The 27,092-nt window shown below is 35.3% G+C and overlaps 7 protein-coding genes across 8 annotated transcripts; 2 read left to right on the forward strand and 5 right to left on the reverse strand.

Moving 5' to 3' along the window:
• On the forward strand, positions 1,940-5,963 carry LOC104752921 (acid beta-fructofuranosidase 3, vacuolar). Its single transcript, XM_010475186.2, has 7 exons — positions 1,940-2,422; positions 2,782-2,790; positions 3,662-3,906; positions 4,102-4,719; positions 4,818-5,227; positions 5,372-5,459; positions 5,568-5,963. Exons 1-7 carry the CDS (start codon positions 2,047-2,049, stop codon positions 5,766-5,768), a joined length of 1,947 nt encoding a protein of 648 aa, XP_010473488.1. The 5' UTR covers positions 1,940-2,046; the 3' UTR covers positions 5,769-5,963.
• On the forward strand, positions 8,763-13,078 carry LOC104752922 (acid beta-fructofuranosidase 3, vacuolar). The gene is made up of 7 exons (XM_010475187.2): positions 8,763-9,347; positions 9,610-9,618; positions 10,703-10,947; positions 11,256-11,873; positions 11,968-12,380; positions 12,484-12,571; positions 12,674-13,078. Exons 1-7 carry the CDS (start codon positions 8,990-8,992, stop codon positions 12,872-12,874), a joined length of 1,932 nt encoding a protein of 643 aa, XP_010473489.1. The 5' UTR covers positions 8,763-8,989; the 3' UTR covers positions 12,875-13,078.
• Positions 12,937-13,998, reverse strand: LOC104754133 (pentatricopeptide repeat-containing protein At1g63130, mitochondrial-like). Its single transcript, XM_019237542.1, has 2 exons — positions 13,783-13,998; positions 12,937-13,704 (listed from the first exon to the last, which is right to left on the reverse strand). The coding sequence occupies exons 1-2, from the start codon at positions 13,996-13,998 to the stop codon at positions 13,351-13,353; spliced, it is 570 nt and encodes a 189-aa protein (XP_019093087.1). The 3' UTR covers positions 12,937-13,350.
• On the reverse strand, positions 14,102-14,967 carry LOC109129558 (pentatricopeptide repeat-containing protein At1g63400-like). Its single transcript, XM_019237874.1, has 2 exons — positions 14,180-14,967; positions 14,102-14,111 (listed from the first exon to the last, which is right to left on the reverse strand). Exons 1-2 carry the CDS (start codon positions 14,965-14,967, stop codon positions 14,102-14,104), a joined length of 798 nt encoding a protein of 265 aa, XP_019093419.1.
• LOC104752923 (pentatricopeptide repeat-containing protein At1g63130, mitochondrial-like) lies at positions 17,645-19,398 on the reverse strand. 2 transcript variants are annotated; one of them, XM_010475188.1, is made up of 2 exons: positions 18,077-18,292; positions 17,645-17,998 (listed from the first exon to the last, which is right to left on the reverse strand). In XM_010475188.1, exons 1-2 carry the CDS (start codon positions 18,290-18,292, stop codon positions 17,645-17,647), a joined length of 570 nt encoding a protein of 189 aa, XP_010473490.1. The 2 variants fall into 2 exon arrangements, with proteins under 2 accessions (XP_010473490.1, XP_019093491.1); XM_019237946.1 differs by having other exon boundaries at positions 17,645-19,398.
• LOC104752924 (pentatricopeptide repeat-containing protein At1g62680, mitochondrial-like) lies at positions 19,980-22,753 on the reverse strand. The gene is made up of 2 exons (XM_010475189.2): positions 20,723-22,753; positions 19,980-20,213 (listed from the first exon to the last, which is right to left on the reverse strand). The coding sequence occupies exon 1, from the start codon at positions 22,723-22,725 to the stop codon at positions 21,037-21,039; it is 1,689 nt and encodes a 562-aa protein (XP_010473491.1). The 5' UTR covers positions 22,726-22,753; the 3' UTR covers positions 19,980-20,213; positions 20,723-21,036.
• LOC104752925 lies at positions 23,247-24,072 on the reverse strand (the record flags this gene model as incomplete). Its single annotated transcript, XM_019237947.1, has 3 exons — positions 23,247-23,440; positions 23,536-23,889; positions 23,977-24,072. Coding segments are annotated over 3 exons (465 nt in total), but the record flags the coding sequence as incomplete, so codon positions are not given.

The following is a 27,092-nucleotide window of genomic DNA, read 5'->3' on the forward strand; positions in this document are numbered from 1 at the left end:
AAAATATCCATGATATGATATAAATACAACTTCATTTGATAATTTGGTTTAGATGCTCTTCTAAAAAAATAATTTGATTATGAACAAATTTTTGGTTATGCCACTCTTAAATAGCATGACGAGTCGTCTAAAACCTCCATTTGATAATTTAGTTATACGCATACAAAAATGACATATTAAACTCATTCAATAAGTATAATTAGGACAAACTAATCATTTAATTTGAGCCATAAAGATTGTCGACCAAAAATTATACTCAGATAACCGAAAAGTGAAACTCAGATTACCAAATAGGAAAAACCAAACGTAGGTTCGATTTAGTTTCCTGCTACGCTTAATAAGTTTCTAATTTCGTTTACTTAAACAAAGTGCATTTTGAAGATCTTTTCACGTGATGGATCAATTCAATATTAAAAGGAAATACAAATCGAAGTTTAATTTTTTTTTTGTCGTAATCGAAGTTCATTTATCTTCACGAATCACCATTGTTAGATGATACAGGTCTGACATGATCGTGATAAGATATTCTATTTATATTATATAAAAATCATGTGGCCTGCCTTAAGACACAAGTGTTAGTATATATTTTCAGACGTGTTTAATATATTTACATTTATTTGCATCACTTATTATTATCTTTGAAATTTTAAAGTTACAATTATTGAAAGTTTTTTTTTTTTTGTCGCCATTGGGTTATACCTTATAGTTAAGTCTTTATATATGAATTAGTTTTAAAAATGATGATCCACCATTTGAAAAAAAATAATCGTACAAAAAATAATTTTCAGTCAACATCAACCATTCGAGATATAGCACAATGGTCTTCGAAGGAGATTGTGAGAACCTGATTAACTTAGTAAATGGACGTATTCATAATGCTTCACTCACAAACCTTCGCCGAGATATACACAGCTATGGCTTTCAAAACTCCAACATGTTTCTTGTATTTTCACAAATAGGAAACGTAATGTAGCTGCTCATTCTCTAGCAAAACTGGGTTGTCAAAATGTGGATTGTTATGTTGAGTCTGTATCAAAACCAATTTGGCTAGTTGAATCTCTTTGTATTAATTCTGTTTGAATCAATATAAATTTCTTTGAGTAAAAAAAAATCAACATCAACCATTCAACCGTACGTTATCCGCATATCAGTAAGAACTATATCAATCGAATTGAAAAACCTCTTTAAAATTTTACCCATCCTTAAAAGTTGGAGGTGCGACGTGTCTTCTGCGGGCTTGGTATGAACAAAACAGTTCAACGAGAATTTTAATTTTTATGTTTATTTGAAAACGACTGCTACTTATTTTCGGAAAGTAGGGAAATGGTACAAATTAAATACACATAAATTTGGGTTGGCCCATATATCATAGATACTGATTAAAACGTGGGTTTTATACATGTGGGCAATCAGAACTAAAATATGGGGTAACAGTTCTTCACAACTACTTTATTAAATTATTCAACTGTGATTATATTTCCCCTCCTCCACTAATGGTAGGCAAAACATTAATTTCTAAAAAACTAGCATGAAGGATGGGATAAAATAATACATCAAAGACAACATTTAGGAGAACTTTTATCTTTGTAGATTAATTAGATGTTGGGAGAAAATGTAAAAAATATAGTGTTTCTATAAAATCCACATATTAGCATGTATGCAACAAGGAAAGATAATACTAACATAAATTGGTCCATTATATTGACCTTAAGTTAAATCTACTTAGCTTAAGGTAATGAATAATAATTATTATATTAAAAAAAAAGTATTGACTTGTCGTGTGTAAACTTGAACCTTATTGGTAATAATACAAATTAAATATCACATCTCTATAATTTGCCAACCCAATCCAGATCTCTCCCTCTCTCTGTCTTTTTTTTTTTTTTATATATATACTTCCTAGTTCTCAACTTCTCATATAGTAATATTTTTTTATATATTTATTTTGAGATTTGTTTTGGTTGATTTTTCGATTTATAAATATTGGACTAGCCATTTTCTTTTACAACCATCAAATCTAAATAAAAGCAAAAACAAACAAGAAAAATGGCGAGCACGGAAGCTCTTTTACCCGTCACGTCCCGACAAGATCCATTATCCGAATCAAGATCCGACCAGATCCCGGAGACTCGTCGGAAAAGACCCATCAAAGTCCATCTAGCTGTCTGTTCCGGTTTGCTCTTGATCGCTTTGTACGTAACTCTCATCGTCACGCACGACGGATCCACCGCACAAAACGGCGCCAAGGATGAAACATACACGGAGTCACGTGCTCGTTTGGCTGGCGTGTCGGAGAAGAGCAACGATGGGGTTTGGAGATTATCGGATGATGGTAAAACTGAAGCGTTCCCGTGGAACAATACTATGTTGTCGTGGCAACGTACGGCGTTTCATTTCCAGCCTGAGAAAAATTGGATGAACGGTATGCACCATTTCTTTCCGTAAGACTATTTTATCAGCTACGAATAATTGATTAACTAATCACAATTTTATATAGTTAAAATAGCTAAAAAAAAGTGTCTCATCTTTACCAAAGAATTAATGTTTATTTTTCGCTTTTCTATAGATTTAAGTTTCATAACCATTTATGAGACCATGACTTAAGGAACAAGATTTTAAGTAAATACTCAATAGGGATAACGTACTTTAAATTTAAAAATTTCATCAAAATTTTCAGAATATATAGATCATATAACATTTCTAATGTTCTTATGTTTTTTATTTGTTTGTTTTTTCCTATCCAATGGCTGACAAATTTATTTCGGGATTCTTCGTCTTCAGATCCTAACGGTAAGCTCTAGATCCTACACTGAAGTTTTCTATTTTGGTGTTTCTAAAATCTAAAGTTTTCCTTTTTTTTTTTATTTTTTGACCTTGTTTTATTTAAAATATGGAAAACATATTATAAAAAGGATGATTGGCTACACAACTTGATAGATATATCATATATCTGAAACCCATAAAAGGTTATTGGTAGATATATGACAACACGGCACGTCCTTTACGGACCACAAATCATACTTGTCTTTGGATAAAATGGAAAAAGGAAATGTTGCAAATGAAAATCATTAATTTACACCTAAAAGTTTTTTTTAATGAAAAGTACAAAGACAAAATCTGAACAGATGAGAGTCATTAAAGCCAATTAGTTTACTTTGTTTTTGCCTGTTTTGCATACACCACGTGAGTCATGTGCATATTGTAGAAATCATTGCTGACCATTAATTATTGTGTTTTTGACAGACTAGTTTGTGATCCCAATTGACTCGTTCCAATATTTAACCCAATTGCAACTGAAACGTCATAATTTTCTTTTTCGTCCTCACAAAAGCCACAAATATACAGTAGTCGCAGCTTATTGAAGTTACGAAACGTCGTACCTTATGGCTGTGTAACTGTGTTTTAGTAAAACGTGTTTCTCTATTGCGTTAAAACATATTTCAGCATTTAAAAAAAAAATGGCGGATACATAAATTTTACGATAATTTCGATTCAAAGTTAGGCGGTAAAAAAATGATTACATTAGTCATAATTATACTTTTGAATGCTATACTTCATCGGTAATTTAAAAAAAAAAAATGGTGAAAGATATTTGTGCTTTATAACGTATGTTAGTATCATTTATTTTAACCTGAACAAATGAAATGTTAAACGTGTCCAGGTCCATTGTTCTATAAGGGATGGTACCATTTCTTCTATCAATACAACCCGAATGCAGCTGTGTGGGGTGACATAGTTTGGGGTCACGCCGTGTCAAAGGACCTTATCCATTGGCTTTATCTCCCTTTAGCCTTGGTTCCTGACCAATGGTACGACGCAAACGGTGTCTGGACCGGTTCAGCCACTTTTCTAGATGATGGCTCCATTGTCATGCTCTACACCGGTTCCACTGACAAATTCGTACAGGTACTGAGTTTTTTTAAGTCTTTGTTTGTTTAGTCAAGTATTGAATAATAAATAATTCTTCAACAAACGTTGTACTGTTTTCGAATTCCACTGGTAGCACTTAAAAACATCACGATTGGTTAATTTTTCATTTAAATTATCTTCAATATATATTTGGTGACCAATCGATCAATAATAATAATGATTATTATTTAGGTTCAAAACCTTGCTTATCCTGAGGACCCAAGCGACCCACTATTACTGAAATGGACCAAGTTCTCCGGCAATCCGGTTCTCGTACCGCCTCCAGGAATTGGTGCAAAGGACTTCCGTGACCCAACCACAGCCTGGAAGACATCATCTGGAAAATGGCGAATCACCATCGGCTCCAAAATCAATAGAACCGGAATATCTCTCGTTTATGACACCACCGATTTCAAAACCTACGAGAAACATGAGACTTTGTTGCACCAAGTGCCCAACACCGGAATGTGGGAGTGCGTTGATTTTTACCCGGTGTCGAAGACTAAAGTCAATGGGCTCGATACTTCGGTTAAAGGACCTGATGTAAAGCATATCGTGAAGGCTAGCATGGACGACACTAGAATTGATCATTATGCCATTGGGACTTATGATGATTCAAACGGTACATGGGTCCCGGATAATCCTTCTATCGATGTTGGGATCAGTACTGGTTTGAGATACGATTACGGGAAATTCTATGCGTCAAAGACGTTTTACGATCAAAATAAGAAAAGGAGAATCTTATGGGGTTGGATCGGTGAATCTGACAGTGAAGCTGCTGATGTACAGAAGGGTTGGTCATCTGTTCAGGTATGTTTTCTTCGTCAAACGTGCTATGAAAGTTAGGGCTTCGTGTTACTTGTTATCCAAGATAGGACTTAAATTTATTTATTTTTACCTATGATCAGGGAATCCCAAGAACTGTTGTCTTGGACACGAAGACGGGGAAAAACTTAGTCCAATGGCCAGTTGAGGAAATCAAATCTTTGAGACTAAGTAACAAGAAATTCCACATGAAGGTTGGACCAGGGACGGTGGTTCCCGTTGATGTGGGTTCCGCGGCTCAGCTAGATATAGAGGCGGAGTTCACGATCAAGAAGGACGATCTCGAAATAATCCTTGGAGAAGATTCCGTGGAGGCCGACGAGGAATTTAGCTGCCAAAACGGTGGTGGATCCACCGTGCGTGGGGCTTTAGGACCTTTCGGATTCTCTGTTCTCGCTGACCAAAGCTTGTCAGAACACACTCCTGTTTACTTCTACGTGACTAAGGGAAAAGATTCAAAACTCAAGACTTTCTTCTGCACTGACACCTCAAGGTATATATAATTAATAGACTATTTGATTATACAAATTAAGTACTTTCTAATTTCTGTCAAATGCATTTTTCTTTAGTCACAATACTTAAGCAATGGGTTAAAAATAAATATATATGGTTAATTAATCAAAATCTCTTTTGATAGGTCGACCATGGCAAACGATGTGGTGAAACCAGTTTATGGAAGCTTCGTACCGGTCCTAAAAGGAGAGAAATTGACAATGAGAATCTTGGTAATATATCATATCCTTAAAAACATTAACCTAATTAAAAATATCATTACAGATATTAGTAAAACTAATTTAATCGTATTGTTATTAATTTAAAAAAAAAATTATTAGGTGGATCATTCGATAGTAGAAGGATTCGCACAAGGTGGAAAAACATGTATTACCTCAAGAGTATATCCGACCAAAGCCATCTATGGAGCTACAAAGCTCTTCTTGTTCAATAACGCTATTGATGCAACCGTTACTGCGTCGTTTAAGGTCTGGCAAATGAACGGTGCTTTTATTCATCCTTACTCTGCCGACGATCTTTGACGTTCCTTCTTACCGGACCTGATTATTTACAAATGATAAGGGGATTCATTTTTCTATCTTTTTTTCTTCAGTTTTATGACTGTTGTTAATTATATAATGGATCTGATTTGATCTGTGTGATTATTCATCCTATTGTGAGTGAAGAAATGGAAATAATTTTCTCTTTTTTTAGAAAAAGTCGGGTTTGTTCATTGATTATTAGTTCAACAGTCTTGGGACATAAAAATATACGAAGTATGAAGTGACATAATGATCAGTTGAATAAACTCAAGCCTTTACAAAATCTTATCACAAAACTTATATGGGTCATTTTTGTCATGTGCTCTTGCTGTGTAAGTAAAGAACGTCTTCTATCCTCTGGAACTCGATCTCCTTTGGATGCGGTTTATTAGGTGTACGGCAATGCAAATGAATAAAGTTGCTACGTTCTTTTCGGTTGTATTTGTTTCTACCAACTATTGAGCCTATATGTTGGGGTCTGGAAGAGGGTTGCATATTATGCATATTCTCGAGTGGAACTTCTGTCAGAAAAATGTAACAGCAATGACGAAAGTCTTAAATCAGTGAGATTGGCCAAGATATCAAAAAAGATTTCTACGCAATATTTATCAGGTGATGGGTGATTTCGAAGTACGCAATCTTCGATCGGTAAGTTATAACCAAATTTCTTTACAAAGAGCTATTGCCAAAAGCGTAACTAGAGAGGGGCCTTACCAAGCGAAGGAGTCTTCCATGCTTCAAGTCTTAAAAGCCCATGAAACTTAACAGGCGTAGCGTCATAAATAAGTGTCAACGTCTTTGAGATTTTGATATGTTTTTCTCTATTATCTATAGTATCTCAAGTTTTAAAGTTTTGTTTGCGTTTATTCTTTTTAAACTCTGATTTTCAATAATGGAATGGAAGTTGACATGCAACCAAAAAAAAAAAAACAGCTTATAGATATGTCTCTAGGTTTTGAATCCCACGTACATGTATATTGCAAATAACTGAATAAGTTTCAGTTTGTTTTTCTTTTTTAAGAAAGGAGTTAACCTAAATCTTTTAATAACTCACTAACTAACCAAAGAAAAAAAAAGAAGAAGAGAAATTATTTTTTCTATATAAACTAGATCTAGTTATTCTAGAATAGTTAGTCTATCCTTATTTTGTACACCTATTAAAAAAAAAAAACAACACTTCTTCTATAATAGTTTCTCCTTCACCATCACATGTTCTCAAATCTCAACCACTATACCTTGTCACCACCACCATAAACAAAAAAAAGAAAAAAAAAAAAAGAAACGTTAAAATACTCGAACCAAGGGATGGTCAATTTGGCTTAACCCAATTGTAATGAAGATAAATTATTTCTCTTACCGACAACACTAAAGTGACAGCTTTGGGTTTAGCTGATGGGTCCATTCAAAGATGCTACTGTATATACACACTAAAAAATATCTATAATAATATATATAAAAACTTTATGACTATGACTATGACTAGGAATTTGGAATTTTCTTCTAGATCTTTTTACAACTTTAAATAGTATTTTTCTTAAAACAGTTTTATTTCTGAACATATAGAGAAGCTTGAGAAACTAAGATTATCTTACATTAATCTTTAGTTGTTTTTAAGGCAATTTTTAATAATAAAAGGGGAAGAAGAAAATTTGTTAAGAGAAAAGGAAAATTTTGTTGATTATTGGTAGAACCAATAATATTGCGCCACATGTTGTCGAAGAGAGAACAACTCGCAAATGAAAGAGGAAGGTAAAAAAAAATTCCCCCATCAAACTCATTTTACCCTTAAAACCAATAATATTGCGCCACCTGTCATCGAAGAAACGTTTCTCCTTGTCCTAAAATTAGAAACGTCTCCTTCCCTTCTTTCTTTTTGTTTTATTTTTAATTAATTTCTTTAACTAAAAAACATCTTTAGAAATAACTAAGAATCACTAATGAGGATAGTCTAAGACCATCTACACTGATAGATTTTTTTACCAATACTCTCATTAAAAAAATAATAAAAGGAAAAGAGAAGATGAAAAAAGAGGAACCGTTTCTTCCTATAGTACTCTGAGAAACGGGTTCTTATGACAAATGATAAATAAGACAGGTATTATTAGTTCATTGGAACAACTACTAAAAAAAAATAAACAATAATAATTTGTAAAAAAAATAATTTTTTTATCTTTTAGAGAACTGTTGGGCCGTTACTCCATTAATAATGCCCTAAGTGATGCTTCTAAATTAAAAAAATGATTAGACACCAGGACAACTAGGAGTTATGACTGAGAAATAAGCAAATTAGTTGCAGTAAACAAAGTGTTATGTAACAAAGTAATTTTTTCATTTGAATATAATTTAACATTACATTAAAAAAAAAATAATGTGGGGGATTTGAGAAATTTCTGAAAGCCAAAACCACAAGGACTTTAATTAATGTATAAATGTTAACAAAATAATGTAGAAATGTTAACAAACAAAATAAAGTTATGCTGATATACAAAATGTAATATATAGTATATATATAATAATTAATAAAATTCAATAAAGACGAATAACTAAAAAAAAAGGTTGGTAAGAAGTAAAATAAGAAAAATTAATGAAAAAAACAAAGAGGATACAATAAGAGGAAATAAGTATTCATAACCTTGATTTTAGTTTATGTGTGGGCATTTAAGTTTCCTTGATTTTAGGATTTCGTTAGACTACTACTTTCCTTTATTACTTGTATTAATCTCTCTAATTTTACTAATTCGGTAATACCCATACTAAGCACTAGCAATAATTATAGCTTCTTAATTTTATCCTAAAATGTGATGCCGTACGCGAATGTTTCTATTTTTTTTGTGAGTAAGCAACCACAAGGACTTTAATTAGAATCTACTCAGCATACTGTACCAAATTCAGAAATAGTCGACCCAACCAGACACCCTTTTTTTTTTGTAGTTATCTCAAACCAATGGACTTTTAAGAGAATATAACACCATGAACATGTAAAGCCAACACGAGAAGGCCAAATAAACATGTCTGACATATACAAGGAAAAAAAAATAACTTAGGGGTCGAGATCAGTAGGAGATTCATGCGTTGATTTGGGTGCGTCAACCATGAACGGTCACTAAACGTTTGCACTTTACTAATATTATATGTACATTTATTTTGGTTTGATTGTCTTATATAGACTTGCCATTTTCTATTACAACCATCTAAACTAAAGACACCAAAACAAACCAGAAATGGCTAGCTCCGAAGCTCTCCTCTTGCCCGTAACCTACCCACAAGATCCACTATCCAAATCAAGATCCGACCCGATCCCCGAGACCAGCCGGAGAAGACCCATCAAAGTACTTATCGCCGTCTTTTCCAGTTTGATCTTGATAGCTTTGTACGTTGCTCTCACCGACACACACGAAGGTTCCAATGATGAAACAGTGACGGAGTCACGTACTAGTTTGGCCGGTGTATCGGAGAAGGACAACGAACGGTTTTGGAGAGTTTCTGGTCGGAAAAGGGAAACATTCCCGTGGAATGATACTATGTTGTCGTGGCAACACACGGTGTTTCATTTCCAGCCTGAGAAACATTGGATGAACGGTATGAACAAAAAAAATAAATTAGAAAAAAAAAACCATTTTATTAGCTATGAATAATTTATTACGTTCCTATAAATTTAAATTAGTTGTGAAGCAAGAGTGATATACGATAATCTAAATATCATAATTTTAAATATTTATTTTAAGTTATATTACAGATCAGACTTGAAATTTTCAATGATAAATTCTTCTTTCCTTTTTTGTTTTGGCCTTACTCACTCTGGCGTCTATGAATGGCAAATTTCTGGCTTCTTCGATTACAGATCCTAATGGTAAGCTCCCACATTCTACTCTCTCGTATATCTTTTTCCTTTAAATTATATTTCTTTCTAAATATCAAACTCTAAACATCTAGTCAATATCATATAAACTTAGGCTATGATATTGATACTAATAAAGATTCAAAATCTTAAACACTAGAAGTAGAATTTTCCACCATCAACTTTATCAGAAACTAATTACTTAATTATATGAAAAGTCGTCTAGTTATTATCATATATATCTCCAGGCTAAATTATTGGTAGATATATGACAACATGAATCGTCTTTTGCGGACCACAATAGGCAATTATCAATTTACACCTAAAAAGCTTTTTGTTTTTAACCCATTTGTAAAATACTCATTGCTTGCCATGTTGCCCATTTGTGTATGACACTCTGTGATCCCGTCGACTCATTATATAGATTGGGTATATATTTGTTTCCATTTGTTTATGGTCTCAATTCGATCCAAAAAATCGAACATACATAACGTAATTCTATATAGAGTTAAGTATGTAAAAATCAATACTCGTTAAAAACAGAACAAATTATATATATTAAAATTGTGAAAACGAATTATGTTACGTATAGGAAGAAAGGTGAAATCTAAAGTAAAAGTAAAAAATTCACAACAAAATTGGCTTTAAATGTATATTATATAATTTGTGGCCCTTAAAATTATTATATTTATTTGCGGCCTAAAGCATGAATATTCATATGTTTTATGGTGGGGCTACGCCTGCCGCCTGGTATTACTGTTGTGTGTACTCATTGTTAAAATAAAAGTGCATGAAACTTAACAAATTTTAAAATTAGTGGGGAAACATACATCTTAGATGATTAGTATTAGTTTGTTCAAAAAAATGATTATTAATTATTAAATATTAATAGTAGTATTTAAGTCATAATAATAATACATGGCTATGCTTTTATACCCTTTTCTTATGTGTAAAATTTAGACTTTAAATAGATATTTTTACTTCCCGGGGCAACAAATAATATATTTTGGTCCTGGTGTCTATAAAGTCATTATTATGTTACGTTTACACAAATTTTATTGTAACCGGAACAAATGAAATGTTAAACATGTGCTAGGTCCGCTGTTCTATAAGGGATGGTACCATTTCTTCTACCAACACAACCCATATGGAACCGTATGGGGTAACATTGTTTGGGGTCACGCCGTGTCAAAGGACCTTATTCACTGGCTTTACCTCCCAGTAGCCATGGTTCCTGACCAATGGTACGACGTTAACGGCGTTATAACCGGTTCAGCCACTTTCCTTGATGATGGCTCCATTGTCATGCTCTACACCGGTATCACTGGCGACTTTGTACAGGTATTCATTTTTCCAAAACAGTAGTTTTTTTACTAACCAGATATTTGTTACAAGATTTGATGTTAGAAATGTGAATATATAATTTACAAAAATATACAACTCTTTAACAAAGTGTATAGTACTTACGTACTCTTTTCACATTCGTATCTGGTCGCACTAAAAAGATACCATAAGTGAACCACTACTTTATTTATTTTCATTTTTTAATAATATGGCTAAATACTTTTGTATTGTTTTCTAAAAAATTCATTTCAATATAAAATTGGTCGGACCAATCAATCACTAATATAATAATATGATTATTTTAGGTTCAAAACCTTGCTTATCCTGAGGACCCTAGCGACCCCCTTTTGTTGAAATGGGTTAAGTTCTCCGGCAACCCGATTCTGTTACCTCCTCCAGGTATTGGCGCAAAGGACTTCCGTGACCCGACAACGGCATGGAAGACATCATCCGGAAAATGGCGGATCGCCATCGGCTCCAAAATCAATAGAACTGGAGTGTCTCTTGTTTACGACACTACAGATTTCAAAACCTACGAGCTACTTGATACCTTGCTGCACCAAGTCCCCAACACCGGAGAGTGGGAGTGCGTTGACTTTTACCCAGTGTCGAAGACTAAAGTCATTGGGCTTGACACTTCAGTCAAGGGACCAGACGTGAAGCATGTCGTGAAGGCTAGCATGGACGATACTAGAATGGACCTTTATGCCATTGGAACGTATTTTGATTCAAACGCTACATGGATCCCAGATAACCCTTCTATCGATGTCGGAATTAGTACCGCTTTGAGATACGATTACGGGACATTTTATGCATCAAAGACGTTTTACGATCAAAATAAGGGACGCAGAGTCTTATGGGGTTTCACCATTGAATCTGACACTGTAGATGCTGATCAACAGAAGGGTTGGGCTTCTGTTCAGGTATGCTTTCTTGGTGTAACGTACTGCGTAAGTTAGGTTTTTAATACTTATAACCCAAGTTAGGGCTGATTATATCTTCTTAAACCATGATCAGACCATTCCAAGAACTGTTGTTTTGGACACGAAGACAGGAAAGAACCTAATCCTATGGCCAGTTGAGGAAATTGAATCACTGAGACTGAGCAGCAAGAAATTCAACATGACGGTTGGACCAGGGACGGTGGTCCCGGTTGATGTGGGCTCTGCCTCTCAGCTAGATATAGAGGCTGAGTTCGTGATCAAGAAGGATGATCTCGAAATAATCCTTGGAGACAACTCCGCGGTGGGCTACGACGAGGACTTTAGTTGCGAAGCCAATGGAGGCTCCACCGTGCGTGGGGCATTAGGACCTTTCGGATTCTCTGTTCTCGCTGACCAAAACTTGTCGGAACACACTCCGGTTTACTTTTACGTGACTAAGGGAAAAGATTCAAAACTCAAGACATTCTTCTGCACGGACAACTTAAGGTAATCAATCCATAAATTGCATATTCTGAATATTAGTTTGGCTAATGATGGGTTATGAGAGAATATTGGTTAGTGGTCAGCTAATCAAAATCTCTTTTGATAGGTCGACCATGGCAAACGATGTAGTGACATCAATCTATGGGAGTTTAGTACCAGTCCTAAAAGGAGAGAAATTGACCATGAGAATCTTGGTAATTTTTTTTTAGTTTCCATAGAATAGCTTTCATTACAATAAAACAAGAATTTAATTTAGATGTGTAGTTATTAATTTTCAATTTTTTTAAACTAATTAGGTGGATCATTCGATGATAGAAGGATTCGGACAAGGTGGAAGAACATGTATTACCTCGAGAGCATATCCCACAAAAGCCATCTATGGAGCTACAAAACTCTTCTTGTTCAATAACGCTATTGATGCGTCCGTTACGGCGTCGTTTACGGTCTGGCAAATGAACAGTGCTTTCCTTCATCCTTACTTCGCAGACGATCTTTGATGTTCCTTCTTCTGACACACCTGATTTTTTTTTCAAATAATAATGGAAATTTTTCTCTTTAATTTTTTAGTTTTTAGTCTTTTGGTAGTTTTAATATAAAGGTCTGATTTGATCTTTGTGATTGATTCATCACGTGAGTGAAGAGAAGAAAAGTGAAATCTATTCCATCTGCAGACGATCTCAATGTTACTTCTTCTACTTTTAGTCCTTCGATTGTTGCCTTATAAGAGTACAGAGAAGAAAAGATGAAGCAGTTCACAAACCAAAAAAAAAAATTACATTAAAACAGCATAAAAATAGAAGAGAGACTAAAACAGATGTACCCATGTCCTCCCATTCAATATCTTCATAACGAGTTCCTTTTCACCGCTTGAGCAACTTTTAGAGTTAGAGTGGAAGCTTTCTCAGTTTTGGGGCATTAGAAAGTAATTACCAGAAAAGAAACATAACAGGCTTATGATGAACTTATGAATGTCTTAAGAAAGCATTTCCAAGAAGGTTTTGTCCAATCTCCCATCAAACAACATATCTGTGACCAAGCCAAAAGTTGAAGCATCTCCAACAAACCCGCAACTCCTCATTTCTCTGATGAGTTCCGCTGATGCTGCTTTGTCACCATCTCTAAGATGTGCCCTAATAAGCGTATTATAAGTACCGCTATCTGGAAGAGGTCCGTCTTCTTTCATTTTATTGAACAAGGCACCTACTTCCTCCTTTAAAACTTTCCTACAAAATCCTGAGATCATTGTAGTATAGGTTACAACATCAGGCTTCACTCCTTTAAGGCTGAGGGTACAAAATAGATCCCACCCATCTTCCACCTTCCCAGCCTTGCACATCCCTTCAATCATAATATTAAATGTGACAATATCAAGTTCCAGTTTACTCTTTTGCATATAATCGAATACCACTAATGCTTTCTCTAGCTTCCTATGATTACAAAGTCCAACTAACAAAATGTTGTATGTCATGATATTGGGAGGCACACCATCATTATTCATCTGTTTGAATACCATTTGGGCCTTTTCACATTCTCCAACTTGAAAAAACCCTTGGATAAGAGTTGTGTAAGTGACTGTGTTGCCAACCAACCCTCTCTGAGACATCTCGCCGAGGAGTTCCATACCCTCTTGTACCCTTTTACACTTGCAAAATCCCTTTATAAGGGTACTGTATGTCACTACGTCTGGTAGACAATCTTTGCTAACCATCAAAGAAATCATCTGCTTAGCCTCCTCTAGACGATCATGCATACAAAACCCATTGATCAATGAATTGGAAATGAAAATATTAGGATCGATAGACCTTTGAATCATTTCCTTGTACAATTTTCCAGCCTCTGTAAGCTTCCCCTCCTTCACAAACGCATCGATCAATGCGCTGAAAGTGACTACATCAGGGTTGATTTTCCTGTCAATCATATCTCTAAGTAGTTGAGAGGCATCATGCCATCTTCCGTAATTACAAAGGCAACTTATGAGGGAGTTGTAGGTAACAACATTAGGTCTAACTCCTTTCTTCTCCATTTCGTTGAACAGGTTGAGAGCATCATCCAAATGTTTGTATTTGCAAAGACTATCAATGACTGTGCTGTAGATTACGACATTTGCCTCTATTTTCCCATTCTCCATCATCTTCTTGAGCAGAGTTAAAGCCAAGTCAGTGTCACCTCTTTTACAGATTCCGTTTACTACTACACCGTAAGTAACTAGGTCCGGTTGACAACCTTTCAAAGCCATCCGTTCAACTAAAGCCACAGCTTCGGAAGCTTTGTTGTGGAGAAAAAGGCCATGAATCAGAGTTGTAAATGTAACGGTATTGGGTTGATATCCCATTTCCACCATCTGATCAACCAAAGCTAGGACATCAGAAATTCTCTTACTGTGACAGAAACCATTGACAAGAGAAGAAAGCGTGACAACATCGGGCTCATAGCCGAGTTTCATCATCTTGCCAAGAAGAGCTAAAGCAAGAGAGATTTGAGAGCGTCGACAAAAACAATTAATGAAAATGCTGTAAGTAAAGAGATCATGTGAAATTCCCAGCTTCTGCATCTTCTCTCCCAAGGAGATGACAGCATCATACTTCTTCATCTTTGCAATGGCACTCAACAGTCTATTGAAATCAACAGTAGAAGGCAAAGGACGAGACTGTACCATCTCACCGAACAGATCAATAGCATCGTCTAACTTAATATCACTTCTACTCAATTTCTCTCTGAAATCAGAAAGAGATCGAACCCAGCAAAGGAGAAACGAGGGAGAAGCAGTTCCAGTCTTACCTTTCCACAGAGCAAATCTCTTCGCCGTCAATCCAATCGCAAATCTCATAGTTTCGATAAGGAAAGTGTGACTGCTTTTTCGATTTTTTTTTTCTTGTTGACGGCACAAATATTATTTTAATAACCGACCGGTTCACTCTGACTACTCTGGTACGGTTTGGTTTATTTTGTTTATAAATTATAGTAATAATACTTTTTTATAGAAAATTTATTTAAATATATTTATACCCTTAAAATTTAAATTGATTCTTGCTATTTTTCAATATATTTGTGGTTAAAGTTGAAAATTTATGCTAAAGTTTACATTGGAATCTAAAACAATACTTACTTTGAAACATAAAAATAATGCTAGATTAACACTCGTTCTCAAACAAAAGAGTAGAATAATTACCCAAAAAAACATTTTTATTTTTTAAAAAAAAAAATTTGAATTGAAAAATGTTAAAATTGATTATTAGTTTTTTTATTTTCTTAAATCTTAGTATAGTTTTTTCAGCAGTATTACACAACTCATATTATGCGGCTAACTAAGAACAATCCAATGAACTGATCTACAATACAAACTTATCTAAACTGAAGAATGCAAAAACACATATTACAGTATATAACAACAACTGGAACGTCAAAACCCACCTGAACAAGCTATAGATCTCAACACATGAAGGTAAGAAACGGGATTTAGTAGCTTCATCCTCCCATTCAACCCCTTCTAACCATTCTCTCTTTCTGTACTTTATGATGAGTCCCTTCTCACCACCTGAGCCGCTTTTCGAATTGAGTGGAAGCTTTCTCAGTTTTGGGCTGTTTTTTACAATGATTGTCCTAAGGCAGGGAAAGGGCAGAGGTCTCCAACAGATGTTCTTCAGCTCCCGTAGATTAGCCAACTGTAGAAACTCTAGTTTTTGAAAAGGAACAAACCCTGATACTTCACATACAGAAGAAGCTTTCTCTCGGTTTATTATGTCTTCTATTTCATAAGCACTGTCAACATAAAGTATCGTAAGATTTGGAGCCAACATCAGCCACGTCAATTCCCATATGTTTTTGCAGTACCATAGATTAATCCTAGAGAGGCTCAAGAAGCATGAAGGTAAGAAACTACCTCTTCTTGAATCTTCTGGGTCTGTAAATCCTTAGATACCACAACCCAAATCACAATATCAAAAGCAACTTCTGTTAGGAGAAATTTGCTATTGATCATCGTGAGAAGTGTTGTTTTGCCAACTCCCCCCATACCGTACAGACCCACACTATCCACTCCATTGTCCATAAGATGGGTCCATATCTTTTCAAGTAATGTTTCCTGACCAAATATTGTTTGTTGAATAGGCCTTTCTACCACCTCAGATGATTGAGCTTGCTCAGCAACCACTTCAAAAACCCCCATTAGATATGAGATTTTCAACCTGCTTCAACATCATGACAGCGCGTTTCCCATAACGGTAACTCGATTTTAAACTCTTGAAACAAAACCCACAAAGACACAACCGTTGAAGCTCGGTTGTTCTAACACTAAACACACCGTTGACTTGGCTTTCAATGGTCTCAACTCTACTAAGCCATACCTGGATTTGGGCAAGCCTTCGTAGACCTCTATTCTCCTCTCTCTCAATCCTTCTTGACAAATCATCTCGCCTTGCCTTCAGCTCTTCCATGGCTGTCTCCAAAGCTGCCAGATGCTCCTCGAGGTTGTGAATATAGCTCTCTTTGACACATAACCACTGAGAGACTTGCTTCACAGCTTGATCACATGACAACGAGACAGAGAAGCATGCACCCATCGTTGCACACACTCAAAGAAAGAGATTCCACAATGGAAAAGAAAACTGTGAAGGTGTTAACAAGAACGTGATTAATAATATTATTCTGATTAATTAAACCTTACAAAACTGTTCTTTTTTGTCTAATACGAAATAACAAAGATAAGGTGGACAAGAGAAGTAGATCCATTTTCTAACACGTGAGAAGCTTTGCCTTTATTGATGGGGTCTAATCTATCCAGAGATGTCACTGTATGCATAAGAAAAACACACAACGACTAAATTGGTATGTTTCTTACAGATTTTGAATTTTTCCCGAGGAAAGTTTTACAACTTGATGGCTTTTTCCAACCTCTGGCACCGGAACTTTCCTACATTTCTTATATAAAGAAGTCGTGATAACCTTGAGAGAAACCAAGTGATGTTCACTCTTCCTCACACAGGTAGCCAAATACATCTTTTTAAGCACCTGCATTGCGTAGTCAAACTGGTTTTAGTTAGTACTCAAATTGTGAAAAGCAAACACACTAAAAAGTAGAAGAAACACCAAAGCTTGTTCATGTGTGTGTTGTTCAGCTACAGTAAAACTTCCATTGCTTTTGAGAAAGGGCAAGTGATGTATAAGCATAACGAGTTGCATTGAAGAAAGCCTAATAATAAGAATGCCTTTATAGAAAGTAATTACCAGAAAAGAAACATAACAAGCTTATGATGAACCTTATGAATATCTTAAGAAAGCATTTCCAAGAAGGTTTTGTCCAATCTCCCATCAAACAACATATCTGTGACCAAGCCAAAAGTTGAAGCATCTCCAACAAACCCGCAACGCCTCATTTCTCTGATGAGTTCCGCTGATGCTGCTTTGTCACCATCTCTAAGATGCGCCCTGATAAGCGTATTATAAGTACCACTGTCTGGAAGAGGTTCATCTTCTTTCATTTTATTGAACAAGGCACCTGCTTCCTCCTTTAAACCTTTCCTACAAAATCCTGAGATCATTGTAGTATAGGTTACAACATCAGGCTTCACTCCTTTAAGGCTGAGGGTACAAAATAGATCCCACCCATCTTCCACCTTCCCAGCCTTGCACATCCCTTCAATCATAATATTAAATGTGACAATATCAAGTTCCAGTTTACTCTTTTGCATATAATCGAATACCACCAATGCTTTCTCTAGCTTCCTATGATTACAAAGTCCAACTAACAAAATGTTGTATGTCATGATATTGGGAGGCACACCATCATTATTCATCTGTTTGAATACCATTTGGGCCTTTTCACATTCTCCAACTTGAAAAAACCCTTGGATAAGAGTTGTGTAAGTGACTGTGTCGCCAACCAACCCTCTCTGAGACATCTCGCGGAGGAGTTCCATACCTTCTTCCACTCTCTTAGACTTGCAAAATCCCTTTATAAGAGTATTATATGTCACTAAGTCTGGGAGGCAATCCTTGCTAACCATCAAAGAAAACATCTGCTTAGCCTCGTTTAAACGATCGTGCATGCAATACCCGTTGATCAATGAACTGAACGTGTAAATATTAGGATCTATAGACCTTTTGATCAACTCCTCGTACAATTTCTCAGCTTCTAGAAGCTTCCCATCCTTCACAAACGCATCGATCAATGTGCTGAAAGTGACAAGATCAGGGTTGATTCTCCTCTCGATCATATGGCTCAGCAGTCCAGAAGCATCACTCCATCTTCCGTAATTACAAAGGCAACTTATGAGGGAGTTGTAGGTAACAACATTAGGTCTAACTCCTTTCTTCTCCATTTCGTTGAACAGGTTTAGAGCATCATCCACATGTCTGTATTTGCAGAGACCATCAATGACTGTGCTGTAAATTACAACACAAGCCTGTATTTTTCCTTGTTCCATCTTCCTGAGCAGATGCAAAGCCAAATCAATGTCACCTCTCTTACATAATCCATTTACTACCACGCTATAAGTAACCAGATTTGGTTGACAACCTTTTACAACCATTCGGTCAACTAAAGCCACGGCTTCAGAAGCTTTGTTGTGGTGAAAAAGGCCATGAATCAGAATAGTAAATGTAACGGTATTAGGTTGATATCCCATTGCCACCATCTGATCAACCAAAGCTACGGCATCAGAAATCCTCTTGCCGTGACAGTACCCATTGAGAAGCGAAGAAAGTGTAACAATGCTGGGCTCATAACCAAGTTTCATCATCTTCCCAAGTATTGCTAAAGCAAGAGAGAGTTGAGAAGAGCGGCAGAAACAGTTTATGAGGATATTGTATGTATAAAGACTGTGTGAAATCCCCAGCTTCTGCATCTGCTCGCCCAAGGAGATGACAACATCATACTTCTTCATTTTGGCAATGGCACTCAACAATTTACTGAAATCGAAAATTGAAGGGAAAGGACGAGACTTGACCATAACACTGAACAGATCAACAGCATCGTCTAACTTTAAATCACTTCTACTACTCAATTTCTCTCTGAAATTATAACTCTTACCAGAGAAAGCTCGTCTCTTCCAGCAACACGCATCTTTCTCGTAATGACTCCGACGAAGAAATCTCTTTGCTATCATCGATTCAATCGCAAACCTCATTCTCTTGAATTGGCTCGCTTCAAAGTGATATAGGTTTCCTCTCTCTCTCTCTGGTTAAAAAACAACACTCAGTATGAACATTGAACAACATCAAGTGTCTAGTGTTAACCTGGAACCGGTTTAGTTTAACCTTTTATAATTGGGAAACTGGAGTCTTGCCGTTTTGCGTTTTTTTTTGACATTCCGGTTTGCGCGTTCTTCTTTATTCTGTCCTCTTTTTTTTAAAAAGACCCTTTTGTCAATACTCAATTTTTTACTCATGTTCAATATATGTAACAATTCAGAATTTTTGTTTTCTCATACGTACAACTTTGAACACAGGAAAAATATCAGACCGCAAGCCAAAAGTTTTTACAAAATTGTGGGTTGTTACTTGTTAAGTTGTAGTTTTTGTCTTGAAAAGGAACGAACAACCCTGATGGCTTCCCCACACACACAACCCAAGCATTCTCTTTGTTTATTACGTTTTCTAGTTCAATTACTAGGAAGATCAAAAGATGACATTGACAAGGGAAATAGATTTCTCTTACAAGTGAGAAACTTTGCCTTTTATTACAACATCATGGCTTTCTCTAACCTCTGGCAGATCATTTTTTCCTATATGTTTATGTACAAAGAGAGGATTCATGATAAGCTTGAGAGAAACCTAGTGATGCTCATTCTTCCTCAAGCTGAGCCAAATACATCTTTTTCCTACATTCCTCTGTTTTTCCTGCAGTGCGTAGCCAAACCCGGTTTTAGTACTCAAGTTGTAATGTAAAGATTATTCATGTATTTCTGTTCATCAACAGTAACACTAACATTGGTTTTAAGTAAGTGATACTTGTATCTTCAAAACAGAAGAATTTGCGGTGATGTATAAGCTAGATTAGTCAAAGACAGCATGAATCAGGGATGAGTTGCATAGAAAAAAGCCTGATAATAAAAATCCCTTTTTCAGACGGATACTAAAAATGTATTGGAGGTCGAATTTGGGAGATTTCTATAATGTTTCTAAAGCTAAACAAACTTAAGACGTCCTAGCTTTGCATACCAGTTTCAATCAAAACAGAAAAGCCAGAACAACTTCAACCTGGTAGTAAAAACGATCTCAACCCAAAGGGTTTCGAAAGAAAAATGAAACCACGAACAATTTATCCAGCACGAGCAAACTATAAAATGTGATTGGATGTTTGCCCAAAAAAAAAAATGTGATTGGATTACCAAAGTCAGAAATTTTACCTTTAGCACGAGATGAAAAGGAGACGATGAAGCAGCCTACTCAGCACCACTGTTAGAGCTGCTGCTGCTGGTGATGACAACACAAAATTCTCCCAGAGAATTCCTTGAAATGTACAACCCAAATCCAGAATCTCCAATCAGGAATGAGGAGGTTATTAAAGAACCTAGATGCATTCACCATTCCATAACACTTCACTTGACCACCATTACTCAATGGTTGGATAAAGCAATTGAGGGATTCTCAACACGAATTAGAGAAACACCAAGTGCCAGTGATTTATTCACCGCTGAAACAGCAAAATCCCCTGAAACAGTTACAAGGGAGACACAACTTTGTTGCGACAGCCAGACTTTCTGTCTCCAAGCAAGGATGGTGCGTAGCCACAGCTCAACATTTCTTTGATAAGTTCGGCTGATACGGTTGTGTCACCATCTCTAAGGCATAGCGTAGAGTCATTTTTCATAAGCCCCTCTTGTTTCATCTTTGTATACAGAGCATCAATTTCACGTTGTAGGCCTTTGGTACACAATCCTGACATCATTGTAGTGTATGTTACAACATCAGGCTTCAATCCTTTGAGGCTGAGGCTACAAAATAAACCCCAAGCATCTTCAACCTTACCAGCCTTGCACATTCCTCGGATAATAGTAGTATATGTAACAATATCAAGATCCATTCCGATCTTTTGCATATCTTCAAATATCACCAATGCTTTCTCTAGCTCCCCGTTGTCACAAAGACCACTTAACAAAATGTTATAGGTCCAAATATCGGGAGAGACACCAAAAGAATCCATCTGACTAAAAAATTCTTGAGCCTTATCAACATCACCTGCTTGAAAAAACCCTTGGATAAGAGTGTTGTAAGTGACTGTATTGCTAACTAATCCTCTCTGAAACATCTCACGGAACAGTTTCATCCCATCCTCTACTTTCTTCGCCTTACAAAACCCATTAATAAGAGTGTTATAACTCATCACATCTGGTAAAACACCCTTGCTAACCATCAAATCAAACATTTCGTTGGCCTCATGTATGCGATCATGCATACAAAGCCCATTGATCAACGAACTGTAAGTAACAATATCAGGATCAATAGACATTCGTACCATCTCCTCAAAAAGCTCTTTAGCTTCCAAAACCTTTCCATTTTTCACAAACGCATCAAGCAACGCACTGTAAGTAATCACATTAGGTGCGATTCTCCTCTTGATCATATCACTCAACAACCGAGCAGCATCACTCCATCTACCTGAATCACAAAGACCCTTAACAACCGCAGTGAATGTAACAACATTAGCTCTAATCCCTATCCTTTCTTTCCTTTCAATTCTATTGAACAGGTCCAGAGCATCATCAGCACGTCTGGCTTTGCAAAGACTATCAATGATCGAGTTGTAAGCAACAATATCAGGTTTATATCCAATCTCCACCATTTTATCAACCAAAGAGACAGCATCAGAAACTCTATTCCCACGAGATAAACCATTAACAAAAGACCCAAACGTGACTCTATCAGGCTTATAACCAAGTTTCAACATCTTGCCAAGAACAGATAAAGCAAGAGAGACTTGAAAACAGCAACAGAAACAATTAATCACAATGTTAAACGTATAACGATCATTACGAATCCCTAAAACTTCCATCTTCTTCCCTAGAGAGATTACAACATCATACTTCTTCATCTTCACAATGGCGCATAACAATCTATTGAAATCTACAATTTTAGGGAAAGGACGAGATTTGACCATGTCGCTGAAGAGATCAATCGCGTCGTTTAGCTTTATATCGCGAAGCCGAGTTTTGCTTAATCTCTCTCGCAAATCAATAATACCGCTGACGCTTGAAGAAGAAGAAGAAGAAGAAGAAGCTTGTCGTACCCAGCAACAACAGGAACTGCAATGGCTTAGCGAAGGAGGAGAAGAAACGGTTCTAGGTTTACCTTCTGCGAGAAGATTGCGATGAAGAAGCCTCGTCGCCGTCATCGCAATCGATCTCTGCATTGTTTCTCCGATTTTGATTTTTGGTCTGACTGAGAGAATCCTAATAAACGGAAGTGTTTGCTGAAAGAGATGGGAATTAAAACCGGTTTAGTTTCGGTTTAGCTATCTTTATTTGTTGTATCAACCCGAACATAATCGAATCGAATACTGTACAATGAGAAAACGGATTTGGATGTGTGGCTAAACCACGGTTCGGTTTAGATTGGGTAGAGTTTTTGGTTAAGTAGTGGTCACTGTTCCATCTTTTTATGTTGTATCAAACCGAATACATTGAGAAAACAAACTAGGTTTGTGTTTTAACCTCGGTTCGGTTCAGTTCAGATTGGATAGAGTTTCTGGTTAAGTAGTGGTGTTCAGTTAAACAGGGATTGGTTTGTTCAATCTTGGCCAAATTTTTTTTTGGTACGGTTTCGAATTCGATTTTGTCCATTGGCTTGTTTTGGTTATCAGAATTGAACACTAAACAGCCCTTTACTGAGTGATGATTGTTGACCAAAAAAATCAGATGAAAAATATACCAAAGTTGTAACAAAATAAGTCAGTCAAGTTTTGCTACACAAAGAGATATTTGTATTCAGATTCATCTAATCTGAAACCTGTAATAATGTAATAGAGTAATGTACTTACTTCTACAAACCTATGATGGTTTATAAAAAGTAACTAAAGGAAGAGCCTTGATTTGAGAGTAACCCACTAGCCACTACCTTTTCTTCGGCTGCATTTTCAAAAATGGTTTCACTACATTAACAAATCATATAACCAAGAACATAAACTGAGAAGAAACAAACTAAAGAAGACTAGTAGGTTCACCTTTCTTCCTCGTTTCTTCGGGTGTGTCCAAGGGCAATTCGGCTTAGCTGAGAGTCCCAAAACAGTACTTCTCCTTGAGGTATCCATAACACCTGTCGCAACTTGAGTTTTTCTTCTTCTTTTTTTGGTAAAAGTTGAGTTATGTGAACTCAAAGCTTTGTTTTTCACCCAAGACGTGTTGTTCTTTTGCTTGTCTTCGCTTCTTTCTCCTATACCTTTCTCCTCTTGATGATATTTAACACCTCCATTAGATTCAAGAATCAATCCATCTTCCCTCAAACCGTCAATTCTAGAAGTCTTTGTCTCCCAAGGATCTGATGATGCCTCTTTTATGTCAGGGAAGTATCCATGAGCCTGCAGGAAACATTTCAAAACCAACTTTTCAAGCTCTTAGCATTCTTACAAAGTCACTCAGACCAATGTAATCGTGACTCTTCTTACCTGAAACTCAGATTGCTTAAGAAACTCATCATCAGCATTGGATAATATACCGTCTAGAAGGAACACCACAACCTTCTGGGAAATCTCTGTAAACTGTCACACATCTTCTCTTGAACTGCATTGTCTTCCAAACCCAAAACCTTAATTAAAAAAAAAAACACCACCAAACCAAGATTTCAACACTACAGATGCATCAAACCCAAAAAATAATTAAAAAAAAAGGAAGCCACTTTAGGATTTGAATCAAATTTGCATCACACATGCTTTCATTAAAATAAATCAATAAGAGAGAGATCTATGGGTAAAGCTCACGAGAAATGATACATATAACACATTTTGCGAATCGAATCAATGGTTTAAAAAAACAAAATCTAAACAATCAAAAACGAAACTTTTTAACTTCACGAACAAGGAAATGCTACGACGAGGGATCAAACTTAATACAATTTACCCAAATTTTTGATTTAGAAGAACAACAACGAAAGAGCATTACCAAATTGGTGGAGAGGAACAGAGAGAAGAATCAATCTTTTACCTCAGATTTGGTGGACGCAACGAGGGTTTCTTCTCTCTGGTTAAAGCAGGGGGGGGGGGGGGGAAGTTAACTGGACGTTGTTAGGTGATAAGACACAATTGTTCTTTCTAAACCCAATATTTTAAGCAATATTAGGCCCATGAAATAATTTTTATTTTACGCACCGTTTAACGGATATAGCCGCAGAACTAATCAACACCTTACAATGTATCAAAAAATGTATTTTAAACGTTATAGTTAACAAATTCGCAAACTAAATTACAGTATAATCAAACATTTACTTGTATTATCCTTGAAAATATTTTGTTTACATTAAAATCAGAATTGTTTGCTGGAATACTCGATTTGTTAAGTATCTATTTTTAGAAAATGTTAAAATTAAAATTAAAATTTAGAAAACCTAAAATTTAATCCAAAAATAGTAATATTTTACCAAAATATATATCTCTTATTTATTTGTTAAAACTAGTAATTTAAATAATTAGTTTGATGATTAGAAAATTATAACACAGTAAAATTATAATCTATATATATGATTATCTATATTTATATGCATATGTATATCTATTCCGGGGTGGATCGGATATTCCCCTATATAAATTATAGTATTGGTGAATACCAATTTTTTGTATTTGATTTGCTTTGTAAAATTACAAATATCCAGATTTTTGGAAACCAAGCAAATCTAACGAATATTTTACCGAACTGTGCTTATAGTTAAACTTAGAAACGTTTTGTTGTCGTTTCCTTATTTATCATTAGTAAGAGAACTCTTTGATCTTGGTTTGGTGATGTTTGTAGTTTTTATAAAAAAGGAAACCCAAAAAGACATTAATGTTTGGTGATGTTCCTTATTTGTCATTTGTGGCGTAAACGCCCAAATTAAGAAAAAAACAATAATGTCTTTTTGTTAAAAAGAAAACACTAATGATAAAACGTCACATGGTTTTGTCTCATATAGTGTTGTTCCCCTAAGTTACTGAGATCAAAATGTCTAATAGTAATGGTCAATTTTTATTAATTGTTTTTAAGCAATTAAAAGGTGGATTTTATCCGAGGCTTTTGCTTAGACAGGAACCGTATAGGGGTGTCAATCCCACAGAGCACGCCCAAATAATGATGTTTCTTATGAACTGATCATTCATACCTAAAATTTTTAGCTAATCATATATCACCCCATAACGCCATAACGGTATGTATTAGTTGCTATTGGGGAGCATAAGTATATATTCTGTTTTACAAAGAAAAAGATTCTTGTGATATTATTAGTCATCTTATTCATATAAGTTAGGTTTAGAAATCCCAAATACTTCTTTTTGTAAGTGAAAAAAATCGATTCATGCATCTTTCTAATTTGGAAACTAGATTTTGCTTCATATTTCCGACACACACACAACTAAATATTGATATATATTAAATCCATCTCGAAACCTAATTTGGACTTTTAATTAACAAACACTAGTAGTAATTTTGTCTTCTCTGCCTCCCTTGAAATAAACATTATAATTACAAAATATCTAATGATCGACAAAGCACGCTTTTGTTATCTTCCTTTTTTAACACGGCTTGTCTCTCTATATATGTTATATTCTCGACCCAACATGTCATATAACCATTTTTTTTTTCCAAATGCTCTACACCACGCCATATTTTTGATATTACTTATTCTAGCTAGTTCACACTCTTTTCTCTGGGTTTCGCTTTCTAAATCTTCAAAATTCTTGCAAGTTGTTCTCATGGTCAAAGACAACTCAAAGCATGTAAGTCATTCCAATTTAATAAAAGTCAATTGGTAATTTATTTACGACTAACTTCGGTATATATAAGTATAAGAATGAATTTCTTGTTTCCATTGCTTTGTTGTTGTTGTTCTACTGCTCTTGCACTTCTTTTTTCTTTTTTAAAGCAAGTGTGATATATAATGTGGTGATATCTAGCTAATAAAGGTAGTAGCGAAGTATAATGTTACCTCTTAAATTTGGGTTTTGTAAGTAGTAAACGGATTTTTAAATTTGGGTTTTGTAAGTAGTAAGTGCAATGTAAGTAGTAAACGGATTTTTAATATAAAGGGGTATACAATTTTTTGCTGATGTGATTGTTTGGATTTAAGAAAATTTACAAACACATAATCATGAGGGAAGAACCAAAAAAAAAAAAAAAAAGACATGAATTAAATGAGTATACAACAATTGAAGACATATACAAGTATAAATTTTATTTAGAAGTAGATGTCCCCTTCATACAAAATTGGTCCCACATTTAAATCATAAATCATATATGGTTTATATATAAAATTAGAGATGCATATATAGATTCATACATACACACATACATGTGTGCGTATAACATATAGTGAATAATGTAACAAAATATAATCAAAAGAAAATACCATATAGTTGTTGTAGGTTTTTATTATGTACAAAACCTCCATATATAAATCCGGGAAATAACTCCTTGTTTTTCCCCTTTCTTCTTTTAAGTATAAGACTGTGTCCACCATCATCTACACAGCACTAGTGTGCATATGTAGTTTTCATATATAAATATATATATATATATATATATATATATATATATATAT

Source organism: Camelina sativa, chromosome 16, assembly GCF_000633955.1.
Source record: "Camelina sativa cultivar DH55 chromosome 16, Cs, whole genome shotgun sequence".
Classification (NCBI taxonomy): Eukaryota; Viridiplantae; Streptophyta; class Magnoliopsida; order Brassicales; family Brassicaceae; genus Camelina; species Camelina sativa.